This window comes from Siphateles boraxobius, unplaced genomic scaffold, assembly GCF_051911475.1.
Source record: "Siphateles boraxobius isolate OS27281-9 unplaced genomic scaffold, OSU_SipBor_1 19, whole genome shotgun sequence".
In the NCBI taxonomy this organism is placed as follows: Eukaryota; Metazoa; Chordata; class Actinopteri; order Cypriniformes; family Leuciscidae; genus Siphateles; species Siphateles boraxobius.
In genome coordinates, this window is record NW_027508799.1 from 23,590,394 (window position 1) to 23,605,899 (window position 15,506).

Here is a 15,506-nt window from a genome sequence, read left to right on the forward strand (position 1 = left end):
CAAAATAAAAGATAATAAAAAACTGTAAAGCATATGATATAAAAAGCACTGGTTAGAAATTATGTTTTGTTAAAATCTCAGATAAATATGCTGTATCATATTGCATAATCTGCACTTACATTTCATTATATTTAGGCATAATCATTTCTAAACAATAATCACCTCAAAACTTTCACTCTACAAAAATCAAAAGTGAAAATACTGAGATATTACTTATGCAGTAATGAAGATTTGCTTTGCTTCACCATTGGTTATGGCTATTCATATTTGACAAACATAAAGATTTGGTACTGTTTTTATACATTTATAAAAGTTGGGTAATGAAACCCTGTGGTGAGAATAGTGTTGGCAAATACCACACTCTGTGTATTTGTGCATGTGAGTGTGTTCTAATGTGTCTGTCTCTCTCTATTGTTGCAACCTTGTCTCATAAAGGTCAGTCTGAAATAGCATGCAGTCCTTCAGCCGGGTCACATGAGTTCATAACCAAACGTTTGCCAGCCACTGTAATATTCCATGAGAGGGATTGAATTAGAATAAAGATACTAGACAATGAATTACATTCCATCTATATGAAGTACAATTAACTGATATAAAACTACCTAATATATAAATGTTTCATATACATATAACAGTTTTGTCGACTCATACTCTGAGCTCACTATGGATGAAATCCTGTACATTTTCCATGTTGAAGCCGCCCTCATGACCTTCATGAAGAACAGCGTCTCTGTGATTGGCCACTGGTTTGATGGGCGGTAGGCTTGTACTCACTGATTGGTGGGGATATATGAGGTGAACTATGCCAATGAGGGACCTGTTATAGGCCTACAAATAGACCCCTTTTGCACCGACGTCACGGCGCTATAGCTGGAGGCAAAACAAAGTGAAAACTGGATATACCGGTAGCTCCCAAAGAGTTTTACACAGCTATGGATGCTATTCCATCTGGTATACTCAGGCTTTTCAAAAATAATACTCTCTCTTTGGGTTCATTATCTCCTCCTGGCTGAACCTATCAACACTCCTATTGGTGAGATGTCTCAATGAAAAAAAGGAAGAAATTATAAAGTAAGAGTTCTATTCCTTGAGAACATTTCTGTCCCTTCTGCAATCGAGGGGGGGGGGGGGGGGGGGGGGTTAATGGTCCATACAACAAAGGTTTCTCCTCACAAACAAAGTAAATGAAATATCTTTTTAATTAATTCATAATATTTACCCAGTCAAGAATTTCCTTAGAAAAGAATTCAGATTTTGACATTGCTCTTTCTGTCAGAATGACACTGAAACTATTCTTCACTTGTTTTGGTTGTGTAGTCTACTCTGCAACTTTGGAAAGATGATAGTTGGTTTATCTCAAGCAATATCTTGCGAAATTTCTCTATGAATCCCAAACTGTAATTTTTGGATTTTTTTAAGCGGATTCAAACGCCTGCTTTATAATGAATCTAATTATTTTCCTATGTCGATTTTATATTCACAAATGTAAGTTTTCAAATTGTAAACCAATTTGTTTGGTATTCTTACATGAGATAAAACATTATCTCATGTCATATCTCTTAACCCAAAAGCATTCCGAACATGTACAATTTGCAAGACCTACAAACTTTTTACCTTAATAAATGTTTAGATTTCTTATCATTTAAGTAATGCCATCTTTCTTTATTTTTACCCCATTCTTATATCACTGTCTAACTGTTTTTTGTTTTGTGCTATGATGTTGTTGAAGTGTTTTCTTTCACTATTCTTTATATTTTTGTTATTCTTAATATTGTTGTGTTCTAATTTTGTTGTTTCACACTGTAAACTGAATGTTCAAATAAAGCATTTTTAAAAAGTATTCCAATGTATTAAAAAAATAAAAATAAAAAAAAGTGAAAACTGGAGGCAGCCAATACAAACCAGCACAGATTTGGCAACATAAATTATTAAATTATTATTTTTATTATTAAATGTCATCTTGTTGTGTTGTTGGGTGCAAGCCTACAGGCTCCAATTTGAAATTTTTATCGCATAATATTTTCTAAATTATTGTGATTATTTGTGAATCATCTACGATTGTATAACTTTTGCAAATAACAATCGCGTTCCTGGAAAGTGAGTGACCTTACACATTAAGATAAAATTTGATTTTCTCCAGTCATTGTTAAAAACAAGCTAACGAAACTGGCTAAACTAGCGTTAGTGAAGCGGCCAGAGTGATCGTTCTGCCTCCACCAAGGCTCCGCCCACAAAAAGACGTCACCATGTTTACCAACTGAAAAGGGGTCCATAGATAAATACATTTCTCAACTGGCACCTGAACTAATTTCAATGACACGAGTCATGATAGGTTGTATTTGTACTTCGGTGTTTACACATTGCCATTTTTAGACTAAAAAGTCTAAATTTAGCAGGATCGACACATCATTTAGATAAACGGCATGCGAGTTAAGCATGGTTAAGTGTTCCTTGGCAGCTTGATAAGGGCTTGAGTGCATCAAAGAAATAGTAAACATACATAAAAATTCTAGTGGGAGAAATTAAAAATTCCAGGAACTACAGGTGAAACTCGAAAAATTAGAATATTGTGCAACAGTTCAAGTATTTCAGTAATTCAAATTAAAAGGTGAAACAATAAATTTACAATATATTATATTATATTATAACTACATATGCATGATAATGCTTTACAGAGGGCCGACATTTCTGTTTTTAAAATCCTTTTTTTTAATTGATTTCATGTAATATTTAACATTTTCTGAGATTTTGAATTTGGGCATTCCATAAGTTGTAAGCCATAATAATCAGAATGATAACTTTAGCACGATATTCTAATTTTTCAAGTTTCACCTGTAGCTATAGAATCCTATTGTGGCCGTCAGGATGGTAAGACCTAGAGGGCACGGACGTAATCGTACTTGTACCTCCGTTCCCTGAGAGTAGAAAAGCCTTTATTCTAAAATAGAGTGCAGCTGCACAGCCAGCACAGCACAGAGATGTCTGGCTCGCTGATTGGCTGGGATGCGGGAACTGCACAAAGCTATGGCGAAGCAGCGAGGATGTGTGAACCTATCAGGGCGCTTCCCGCCTTGAGGGAATGGGCGTGGCTGCTGACTAGCGGCCCATATCCTCATAGGAACCAGGTTAAATTGACTGAAGCGACAGACCTGAAGTTCAGCTTAATAGGACGGCTGGCTACGCAATACTCGTTCCCCACTCTCAGGGAACCGAGGTTACGTTAGTAACCGAGGACGTTTCCTTTCGAGAACGTTCACTTCGTATTGCGTAGGTGTACGCAGTGGAAACCCATTTTAAATGCTGTGCTATTAGCTGAAGACTTCGCTCTGAACCATTGCCTGGGGCTGCGTAGCCCGAGGCTCATAGTAGAACTAAAGTCAGAGCCCAACTGGGCCCCGCGAATGGAATACCAGAGGCTTGAGCCGCTCAGGGGCCAAGACCTCTCAAACAGAAAGTACTCGTGCCTGCAGTGCTGGCACCTCTAAGTTATAAAATCTCACAAATGTGGACGGCGAAGACCAGCCGGCCGCCACACAAATGTCTTTGATTGGTTCACCACTGGACCAAGCCCATGAAGAAGCCATGCCCCTTGTGAAATGAGCTCTGATGCCTATGGGACATTGTAGGCCCATTTAGGCGTAAGTTAGAGAGATAGCATCCACTATTCATCTCGATAATCTCTGCTTTGTGGCCGGAAGCCCTTTGGTATGGCCGCCGAAGCATACAAAGAGCTGTTCTGACTGTCTGAATGAGGCAGAGCGCTCTAAATAAATTCTGAGAGCCAGAACAGGGCAGAGTATACTCAATTTTTCATCTTCTTCCAGTGAGGGAAGCGCCGATAGCGAAATGACCTGGGCTCTGAATGGAGTTGAGAGCACCTTGGGTACATAACCATGCCTTGGTCTGAGGACGACTTTGGAGTCGTTAGGCCCCGAATTCGAGACAGGAAGTGTTCATAGAGAGCGCTAGCAAGTCACCTACTCGCTTGACAGATGCCAGTGCTAGCAGGAGTGCGGCCTTAAGTGAGAGAGGCTTTAAGCCTGCCGACCGAAGCGGCTCGAAGGGGGGTCCCTTAAGTGCCCTGAGGACCGTGGATAGGTCCCAGGCAGGTGTAGAAGGGGGTCGAGACGGCCTCCTGGCCCCTTAAGGAAGCGCACGACCAGGTCATTCCTTCCTAAGGACTGGCCGGCCACAGGAGCGTGAAAGGCTGCTATCCATCAGCTCTTGGAAAAAGGACAGTACCGATGGTACATCACACGAATAGGGGTCGAGATCCCGAGCTGTACACCAGCTAGTGAACACTGAACATTTAAGGCGTCTGGTTGACAGAGATCTAGCTTCTGTGATAGTGCTTAAGACTTTTTCCGGGATGTTCCCGGGTACCCGTTGAGGGGCCATATGGCGCTTTTCCACTGCATGGTACGGCTCGGTACGGCTCAGTACGGTTCGGCTCGGCGCGGCACAGTTCGGCTCGCTTCGCTTTTCCACTCCGTGGTACGACTCGGCGTGGCACGGCTCGGTTCGCTTTACCTCGGTTGCTTTTCCACTGCAGTTAGTACCGCTTCAAAGTGGGTGGGATTATGACTGATCATTATAGTTTATCCGCTCCTCGGCAAACAACAAGTGGAACGACACTGCGCTTCTCGTCCACTGACCACGATTCAGCCATTTCTTTTTTTTTCAGGAAGTTTTTTTTCTTCAACAAGTCAAGCAAGTAGTTTTAAAACAGGTGCTACAGCGGTGGCTGTTACTGGCTATTTAAATCTAGCGGGTTTGATGTCTCGCAAATACAATGACGCTGGTAGTTATGATTCTGTCTGTCTGACCAATCAGTGATCTACAGTGCTTCCACGTCACATTTTAGTATCGGTACGGTACGCTTGGAAACTCAACAGAGGTGGTACCATTTAAAGCGAGCCGAAGCGAGCCGTACCCTACCGTACCATGCAGTGGAAAAGTGCCACAAGTGAGCCGTACCGAGCCGAGCCGTACTGTAACATGCAGTGGAAAAGCGCCAAAGCGTGCCGTACCGAACCGAACCGTACCGTACCATGCAATGGAAAAGCGCCAATACATGGAGGGCCCACAATTTGGGACAAGGGTGCCAGAATGTTCTGTTCGCCTGCGTGAGGAGGTCCCTCCTCAGCGGTATAGGCCACGGAGCTGTCTCTAGCAACCGCGCCAACTCGGGGAACCATATCTGGGTCTTCCAGAGAGGGGCTATCAGTAGGACCACACACTTGTGTTCCCTGATCTGACCTGAGGGAGCATCGAGACCGGAGGGAATGCGTAAAGAGGGAGGCTGGGCCATTCGTGGGCCAGCACATCCCTGTTCTTTAAGAATAATGTTATATAGTAATAATGTTAATAGGCTAGGGGCTGAATGGCATTTGGGGGGGGGAGGTGCTCTTTTTGTGCTTTATTTGGGTATTTATTTGTTTTTGTGCTTTAAAACAGTGTTTGTGTGCTTGGGACATTTGGAACAACGTCACAAGAGAAATTTGCTCGTTTATAAGCGCCGCAGCAGCGAGCACTTGAAGGCTTAAGGATATGCGTTCACCGGATGGCCGCAGGAAAACAGCAAATCTTGAGAGCGCCGCCGAGTTGCAGGAAGGTCGCCGTCCGCTGAGCTGCAAGGCAGAGTCGCTCGTTCCACTGCTGAGGCTAGTAGATGGCGAGGCGAAGACTTTAGAAGAGTCAGCGAAGACGTAGTCGTTTGCTGAAGGAGATTAAATCTGATTCCTCTGGTGAAATGGGCCGCTTGTATAGTCAGCAGCCACGCCCATTCTGATGTGCGCTAGGCGGGAAGAACCCACCCTGATAGGTTCACGCGTCCTCGCTGCTTCACCATAGGTTTGTACAGTTCCCGCAGCCCAGCCAATCAGCAACAGCTCTGTGCTGTGCTGGCTGTGCAGCTGCACAGCATTTTAAAATAAAGGCTTCAATATTCTCGAGAAAAGGAGTTTTCCACTGCGTATAGCTGTGTGAACATTCTCGAAAGGGACACACACACCAATCTATCCACCAAACCAAGCACTAACTAGACAGCAAGGTGTCCCATAATCCCCCCTAACACACACACACACACACACACACACACACACATGCACAGCTCCTCTTCTTCTCTCTTGCTCTTTTCTTCATCCATTTAGTACATTTCATCTCTTTAATTCCTTGTTTGATGTATGTAAACAAACATTTTTCCTTTCTCTAAGCTTTTAAGCAAATAATGACATGCCCTTAAATCTGCTCTGATGTCACTAACTGATGCATGCTCTTATTGGACGAGCCAGTGGGAGGAACAGAGGCCTCATTGGTCCCCATATTTAGGATTTAAGAAAGCATTGTTTGACCATGAGAAGGCTGTTGGCATGTTGCTGAGGTGCCATAGCACAAACACATCTATCTATCTATCTATCTACCCATCCATCCATCCATCCAGCCATCCATCTATCTGTCTGTCTGTCGTCTGTCTGTCTTATTCTGGGAAACATGTGGCTCCAAAATGCAAAAGCTAAAGCCATTTGAGATCAATTGTTATATTTCAAAATTGAGGGTAATCTTTAAGTAAAGTAGCCACGCAAGTTTTCTTGATTTTGTATTTGAAATGTAATGTTCGAGTTACAACAAGATTCACTAATTAGGCTCCAGGCATCTGGATGTGTTTACTCAAAACCTGTCATGGTTGCATAAGACACAACCCCACCATAACAACTCCATTTGGCAACCAACATCCCAAATAATCTAATGAAAGCTGGAAAAATGCAATGTTTATATTTTAATATTTAACTTTGCATAGTGATGATTGAGATAGGACTTTAATGTGGCATTATTGACGAATATTGCATTAATACAGATCCTATTAAGGGGCAAGGTCAGTGGAGAGGAAGTATTTTTATGATAACAATTAAATCCTTGACATAGTCCTCCAATGGGAAAGTGGGCCGATCTGTCGTTCTCATATTCCTCATATCAATAAGGGCATCGCATGCACTTGTGACAATAGGTCATACGCTCTCTGCGTAGCGCCGCACGCTTAAATTCCGCTCCTCCACGAGTCACGCGACCAGCGACCACGCACGCACGCAAGCGCTCCCTCTCACCGGTACTCGGTCAGCAGCGTCTCTCACTGCCCTTCCTGCAGTTAAGGATACTTATTTAACATTCCTGCAACAAATGTATGTATATGGACTGAATGACTGTTTTATTACTTCGCATATGCCTCATCTAAATAAATTCTCTCGATTAGCATTATGTTAAACAAGCACCGTCGTCATGGTGCGATGCATGTCGTTGACATTGAAGGTGAATAAATCTCCGCTTTAATGTTTGCAACACTTCCGTGCGACACATCTTGAAGTTTGAAGTATTTTGTTGCGTTTTAAGTGAAGTGACAGTCGTGTTTCCAACCTGAATAGATTGATGATCAGAGCAGCCAAGGACGTTTGTGTTTGGTGCACGCATGAACATGGAGGAATCCACTGCACGTTGACCGTGAATTTGGCCTTGTTTAGCTTCGTCTGATGGAGGGAGGCCGAATTACGAATGCATGAATAACTCGAGACGCTTACAATAAGAGTGAATCGATTACCATTATGATTTAGAAATTGCTGTTTGTTTTCAGACGCAATTACTGCATCCGAATCGTCAAGGACGTGATAAGGACGGTTGCGTCATAATAGGGGTTTAGGAGCGCTGAATTAAGTTCAAATACTTACTTTTTGTAGGGTTGGGTTATTTCGTAGGCGTCTATGGCAAGCCTTTTTAACTTTTATTCATTTCCAGGATATGAATTCTTGATATCAACAATTCAATTTTAACTAGTTAAAATTATAGTTATTGATATCAGGAATTAGATTTATACTAGTAACAATGGCAATTTTTGATATCAGAAATTACATTTCCACTAGTAACAATGCTAATTCTTGATATCAACAATCACATTTTTACTAATTAAAATGCTCATTCTAGATATCAAGAATTGTATTTCAACTAGTAAAAACTATAATTCTTGATATCTGTAATTGTATTTTCACAAGTGAAATGTCATCCTAGGCTGCCATTCAAAATCAATTGTTGATATCAATAATTGATTTCTTACTAGTTGCAATTCCAATTTCACATATCAGAAATACAATTCTTACTAGTAAAAACCTTTAATTTTTGATATCAAGAATTCAATTGTCACTAGTTGAAATGTCTATTCTTGATATCAACAATTGAATTGCTACTAGTAACAATGTTCATTTTTGATATCAATAATTCCATTTTCACTAGTGACTATGTTAATTTCTGATATCATGAATGTGATTGTTACTAGTAAGAAAGCCATTTTAGATATCTGAAATAATATTGATATCAGAAATACATTTTCAGATATCAAAAATGAAAGTTTTTACTAGTAGCAATTAAATTGTTGATATCAAGAATAGACATTTCAACTAGTGACAATTGAATTATTGATATCAGGAATTCACATTCTTACTAGTAACAATGTAATTATTGATATGAAAAATTATATTTCTACTAGTAAGAAATCAATTGTTGATATCAACAATTAATTTTGAATGGCAGCCTATGGTGACATTTCACTAGTGAAAATACAATTACAGATATCAAGAATTCAATTGTTGATATCAATAATTAAATTGTTGATATCAATAATTAAATTGTTGATATCAAAAATGTAATTATTGATATCAAAAATGTAATTGTTGACATCAAAAATGTAATTGTTGACATCAAAAATGTAATTGTTGATATCAAAAATTGAATTGTTGATATCAAGAATTCATATCCTGGAAATGAATAAAAGTTAAAATGGCTTGCCATAGGCGTCCTTACGTTTTTAGAACAATTCTAATTCTCTGTGTGCACAGTAGCAACAAACGGTGTATTTAACGAGTAAAACATTTTTCATATTACACAATTTTTTTATTTTGGCTTTAAATGTAATTCAATTTGTAAGTATATTTAAAAGTATTGCTAATAATTCTTATAAAATGTAATGGATTTTAAATTGTATCACTTACAATTGAATGAATAAAGGACATTTTTACACCAGTTTAATTCATTTAATATACATTAGCCTTAGCTTACTACATAGCGTTTCATTTTTATACACTCATAGCTACCCACCAAGAGTCAAACCGCTTGTTAACTTCTCATTTGGTTTGCCAGATTTTACACACCACTTCAAGCCCACTATTTTGATTTTAAGTGTATAAATTCATGAATGTGGTTTAGCACTAGCAGAGAGTAGTCTTCAGTACTGCTCATGTAATTGGTTGAGTGTTTCACACCAATATCAGTTCATAAAAACCAAAGTTATGTTAAGTAGCATAATTTCAAGATAAGGTTTAGAGACAAAGGCGCATGAAGTGTTATGCTGGCTATGACCCTTTGAAGAAGTGCAATTAGACCTTTTATGACGGCAATATCTAACATTTTCTAGATAATATCTAACGTCTAACATAATCCTCATGAGCCCATTGTGGATTAGTGTCACAATTGAGCTCTCTTTCTGTGTGCGCCACAGTTTGCATGCTCATAGCCAGTGCAGTGGTGTCTTACCGGTTTGTCTAGTGAACTGTAATTAAAACTTAATTGACTGGAATTCTAACTGCCAAAACCATAAATTATGGTTTTAATTGTAGAATGCACTTTGAAGCTTCCTAGATTGGGCAAAGTAAACTTAATTTACTTTATATAAGTAAAGTGTATTTTTTTCTTGTGTTTTTCTTGGATGGCCACGTTGCCTAACTAATATTACAGTGTTTAGAAACGCTCCATTTTGTCTAGCAAATAGGGGCAGAGTGACTTTGCTCTAGTGGCTAATTTTATTATTGAGTGGGCCTCTGCTGGTTGCAACTCAGGAAATGGGTAATTTTGCACAGTATGGAGTAGGCTAATAGTTTACGCAATGAGGGTGACCTTGTTACCTTGACCCAGCTTTGTTGCCTGACCATGTCCTCTTACCCAGTTAACGTTTACACCACAGCTTCCCGTGGATCATGGCTTCAGTAATGGAGAAGCTGATCACTCCTTTGGCCAGTGGCCCCGCTGAGCCCCCCAGGAACAAAGTCACAATTGTTGGTGTGGGACAAGTGGGCATGGCTTGCGCTGTCAGCGTCCTGCTTCGGGTAAGAGGCTTAATCATTCAATGAATCACTCTACATAAGTGTAATGAGCAAACATTTTTACTTTGAATTTTGGTGACAATTCACGCCTTGAATATGTAATATTTATAGCTACTATAGTTTGTGGTCACATTTACTGTCACTAGGTGAAATCTCGCAGGCAAAATCTAGTCATTTCAATAGAAATCATGCAATTGGGAGCTTTGCATGAGCTGCACTGTGGACAATGAGTATTTTTAAAAAATATTTTTTATTTTTTGCCCGCTAAATTTCACTAATGTGACCACCTTTCTATGAAAATTGTCAGGCATTTAAAGTAATGTTGTTTACTCTCTTGTAGGAGCTTACAGATGAACTGGCTCTGGTGGATGTTGTGGAGGATAGACTGAGGGGAGAAATGTTGGATTTGCAACATGGCAGCCTTTTCCTCAAGACCCCTAAGATTGTGGCTGACAAGGGTGAGATTCACTTCCCTGAGCTTGACTATAAAATTATCAGATTATTTTAGCTTGTATATTTATATTAGTGCTGTCAAACGATTAAAATATTTAATCGCGATTAATCGCATTAATGCCATAGTTAACTCGCGATTAATCGCACATTTTTATCTATTCTAAATGTCCCTTGATTTCTATTTGTCTCATTATTTTTTCTAATTTTAATGCTCTTATCAACATTGAAAAGTGGATCAGCAGTAAGTTTGTTCTTAGCTGTGGTATCCATGTGCTTCTGTCTGAAGTCATCCATTGTAGAGCTTAGATCGGGCCCAAAAAATCAAGCCCGACCCGAGCCCGTGCGCATTGTGTCCGAGCCCGGCCCGACACATAAACTGTAATTATGAGCCCGAGCCCGATTTAAACCCGTCCATTTTTTTAATACGTGGGTCGTTATAACTGACGTTCTCAACTACTTTCTATGTTACTTTCTCCCGCCCGCAACATTTTTGTCCCGCTCCCGCCCGCAAATAGACTCTTTTTTTGTAGGCTACCTCCAAATACTTTCACCTACGTGTCGCCACCATACACATCAGCATAAATGCTCCTGATAAATTATTTGTTATTAAAGCATTAACACACAAACCACTGTTATAACATAAAAGCAAGCAGGCTACTGAGTGCATGGTTTGGCATTACTGAATGCGCGCAAAGTGTGCTCCCTTAATAATTCCTAAAAAGCTGACATCAGTTCATCACAATCTCACACATCTGTTATTATCAATGAAGCTGACTGCACAATGCATCTTTCATAATATATACACTTTGTTTGTTATAATTTGAGGATTTGCCAGTATACAGAATTCAGCACTGAACAAAAAGTCAGTTTTGAGCGGTGAGGGGTGTCTATTTTAAATGCTTCTGATTGGCCATTGCGTTCAAGAAATCAACACATATGTCTGTGATTGGCTACATCCCTCAACGCTGCAAACATGTTATAAAAAGAAACTCTGGCCTGTAAATTGTTTCTATTTAGTTTTAGTTGTTCTTGTTGCTTTTCTGCAACATATGAATAAAAATGTATTAGTTTTTATGTTTTATTCATAGATATTTCTAGTTTGCGGGAGTCCCGCGAATCTTTTTATTCTCCCGTATCCGCACACAGAGTGAGTGCATTACCGCTCGAGCCCGCCCTCGCACACGGCCATCAAATCTAGTCCCGCGCCGCACTATTGCGTTGAGAGTGCACGTCTCTAGATCGGCGTCTCGCGCTCGCGCCATCCACTCAAAACGTAAAGTTAGCCTACTACTCTTTGGCCGGCGCGCAAGCCCAAACAAGTACGTGCGGCGTGCCTGTTGTTTTGTTTCCGGTCTAGCTATCCGGTGTGATGTTGTAGTTGTTCTAACGTTACTAGTTGTTGCAACAGCATTTGATAAAAATACAAAGTTTGCTTGGCCAAAAAGAGCGTTAATTTGCGATAAAAAAATTGACGCCGTTAAAATGTGTTTGCGTTAACGCCGTTAATAACGCGTTTAACGCACAGCACTAATTTATATACATCAAGTCCATTCGTTATAAAAGCTAGAGGCTTAAGGTGCAATGTTTTGCAGGCAAAAAAAGGTACTTGTCAATAGTGTAGCGATTTTGAGCACCGTTTACTTTAAACGGAAGTTACTTTCAAAACCAAACCGCTTTCTGTTGGTCAACGCAGCAGATCCGTGTGACCAACCTGAACCCGTAGCGAAATGTGCATGAGGGAAATTTTGGCCGTGATGCAAAATTTCTGATTCTGTGGAGTCTTATTGAAATTTCTAGGTTTCGCCTGCGAAATTAGCTGAACAACACACCTCTATGCTGAAAGGCATGAAGTTAGTTTATTTCAGTAGTACTGCCTGAAGTTAAGTGGCAGTGTATGTTTTGTTTATTTTTTTATAGACTACTCTGTGACTGCTAACTCTCGTATCGTGGTGGTGACGGCCGGAGTGCGTCAACAGGAGGGTGAGAGCAGATTGAACCTGGTGCAGAGGAATGTCAACATTTTCAAACACATCATCCCTCAGATTGTCAAATACAGTCCTGACTGCATCCTTGTTGTGGTGTCTAATCCAGGTTAGCGAACAAACACTCACAACATGCTTAATTTGAATGTTTTGTTGTGCATCGGTAGTAACTGCGGTTGTCTGTGTTCATCCAGTGGATGTTCTGACCTACGTGACCTGGAAGCTGAGCGGCCTGCCAAAGCACCGTGTCATTGGTAGCGGGACCAACCTGGACTCCGCCCGCTTCCGCTATATCATGGCGGAGAAACTGGGCATCCACTCAAGCAGCTTTAACGGCTACATCCTGGGAGAGCATGGAGATTCTAGCGGTGAGAGGGAGCTGAATGGAGAGGAAAGATGGAGGGTGTGGAGAGCAAGCAAAGTAACTGGGAGAGGATGAAGGGCTGGCAGAAAGAATAAGATTGTTACACAATGTCAACCGCTGCATGATGTGGCACGATTTCAGTCAATCACAGCATATTTCATTTGAAGTTGTTATTTTGTTTAACAGTGCCTGTATGGAGTGGAACAAATGTGGCAGGTGTCAGCCTGCAGAAACTCAACCCAGACATTGGCACAGCTAAAGACAGCGAGAACTGGAAGGAAGCTCACAAGATGGTTGTGGACAGGTAGGCGACATCTTGTTTCGGGGGCTCTGTTATATGACTGATGGGCAATTGGAAATCTAGATTAAATGTTAGTAAACCACAGTGCTGTTGAAAAGGTAAATTATAATTTTCATTTTCATAAGTTATAATAAAATAGACTGAAGCCAGAATAATGCCAATTACACAATTTTAATGTTTGACAAACCATTTTCATTTTTAAAACAAAAGGAGGATTTGTAGTAATTTTCTACACAAAACAGTTCATAGGGATCAATCTGTGAAACTCCAATAATTTTCAGACTGAAATTTAATGTATAAAAGTTCAAGCTTTCCAAGGTCTTGGTTTCAAAATTCTCGAGACAAAATTAAACAGACAAAGTAGTGTTTGGATATTTACTTTATCATTACTTAGTCATGTCATTCCACTGTTAATTAGTTGCTCCTATCTTCTCTTAGTGCCTACGAAGTGATCAAGCTGAAGGGATACACTAACTGGGCCATCGGCCTGAGTGTGGCAGACCTGACTGAGACCCTGGTGAAGAACCTCAACCGGGTCCACCCTGTCTCCACCATGGTGAAGGTGAGAGGAGTTTATCATGGTGTAGTCATAAGGCTTGTTCGACTTGAACCGGCGCTGCACAGACCGATCGGTTGATGAGATCAAAGTACCGCGAGAGCGATTAGAGAGCAGACGGCTCCTTATGCTTTTGAATCGCTCTCGCGGTACTTTGATGTCATCAACCGATCGGTCTGTGCAGCGCCGGTTCAAGTCGAACAAGCCTATACACTTTCATATCCCAGAACTGCACACAATGAATCAAGATGTTTTTAAGTGATCACTTCACGTGTTGCTTATCGTCTGCAGGGCATGTATGGAATCAGCGAGGAGGTGTACCTGAGTCTGCCCTGTGTGCTCAACAGCAGCGGAGTGGGCAGCGTCATCAACATGACCCTGACTGATGAAGAAATTGCTCAGCTGAAGAAGAGCGGTGACACATTGTGGGGTATCCAAAAAGACCTGAAGGACCTGTAGGTCAACTGTAGGATGCCACATTCTTTTTCACTCCTCAAACTCCCTCAGTATCTTTACACACCCTTTCTAACTATGTCGGTCCATTCTTCTGACTTGCTTTTGGATATGGTTGCTTTTTAAGGTTTTTTTCCATGGTGGTTAATGTAGGCATAATCTAAAATATGAAATCATTCTTCTAAAGAGAATGATCAAAGGGGAACATCTTTGCACTTAAGTCATTGTGTAGGCAATGAAGAAAGAAGCAACGCCTCTCTTGTCTGGACATAATTTAGTGAGATCATTAGGGAACATTCTGTTGCTGTTTAAGTCAAGAGAAGGGAATGAAGTGAGCTAGATGCAAATGTATTCATTCTGAATTATTTTGTAAGTGTTGGTCATTAGTTTGTGTGTGTAAGATGAAGTAAATAAAATAATGAACTGTCCAAATCTGTCTTGGTTATTTTTATCTTATTGATGCAAGTTGCACTTTCTGGTGGTAAAAACCTTATTTGATAAAAACAAGCTGTATAGATTTTCAAAAAAGTGTCTGAATTATACAATGATTTAAAATGGACAGGCTAGTTTTTTTTTGTTGCACACCTAAACGTTTTAAGAGAAACTCTTTTTTTGTTGTATTTGACAATTTATAACACAAAAATAAGTCAATGTTCAACCTTTAAAGGAACAAAGTTTTTTTTTTTTTTTTTTTTTTTACCTGCATCGAACAATTAGGCTTATTCTGTTTACAGCCAGGCGAAAACGGCGATTAGTTTAATTGTAAACTGAACTTCGAGAACCCTTTCTGAAAATAATACATTTTATACGTCATGTCTGCTTCAAAACCTTAATTGGGGTGCTCAACCACCCATAAGTCGCACTCTGTCCACAATTATAATTCAAAAGCCATCAAACAATATAAATAGTTTATTGCACGAACACAATATCTCAATGAAACAAGTGCGCCATAAAATCCCATGATTAAGAAGTAAAAGCATAATGACAGGCAAAGCGTGCCTGAAACCCAACAGTGATTTTCAAGAAGTTTCTAATCGTTTTCTCAGGTAAAGAATCATTGGCAGCAGGTGCTCGTGTTTGGGTCTGTTAGAGTCAGTTGTCGCTTCATTTCGCTTCCCAAAACGCAGCCCAAATGGATTGTAGTTGAATTTACTGCGTGTTAATCGATGTTTGCAGGAAATTTTACTCGATTCATCTTTTTCTTGGATGAAAACGCAAAGGCTTCCGTCGTCCGAAGCGTTGGGGTCGTCAAATTGCC

The 15,506-nt window shown here is 40.2% G+C and overlaps 1 protein-coding gene across 2 annotated transcripts; it reads left to right on the plus strand.

The window, feature by feature from the left end:
• Positions 1-6,996: 6,996 nt before the first annotated feature.
• ldhba (lactate dehydrogenase Ba) lies at positions 6,997-14,680 on the plus strand. Of its 2 annotated transcripts, none has more exons than XM_077234405.1 (8): positions 6,997-7,178; positions 10,001-10,142; positions 10,480-10,597; positions 12,510-12,683; positions 12,769-12,942; positions 13,125-13,242; positions 13,678-13,801; positions 14,087-14,680. In XM_077234405.1, the coding sequence occupies exons 2-8, from the start codon at positions 10,014-10,016 to the stop codon at positions 14,252-14,254; spliced, it is 1,005 nt and encodes a 334-aa protein (XP_077090520.1). In that variant the 5' UTR covers positions 6,997-7,178; positions 10,001-10,013; the 3' UTR covers positions 14,255-14,680. The 2 variants fall into 2 exon arrangements, with proteins under 2 accessions (XP_077090520.1, XP_077090521.1); XM_077234406.1 differs by having other exon boundaries at positions 7,054-7,178; positions 9,983-10,142.
• The last annotated feature ends 826 nt before the right edge of the window (positions 14,681-15,506 follow it).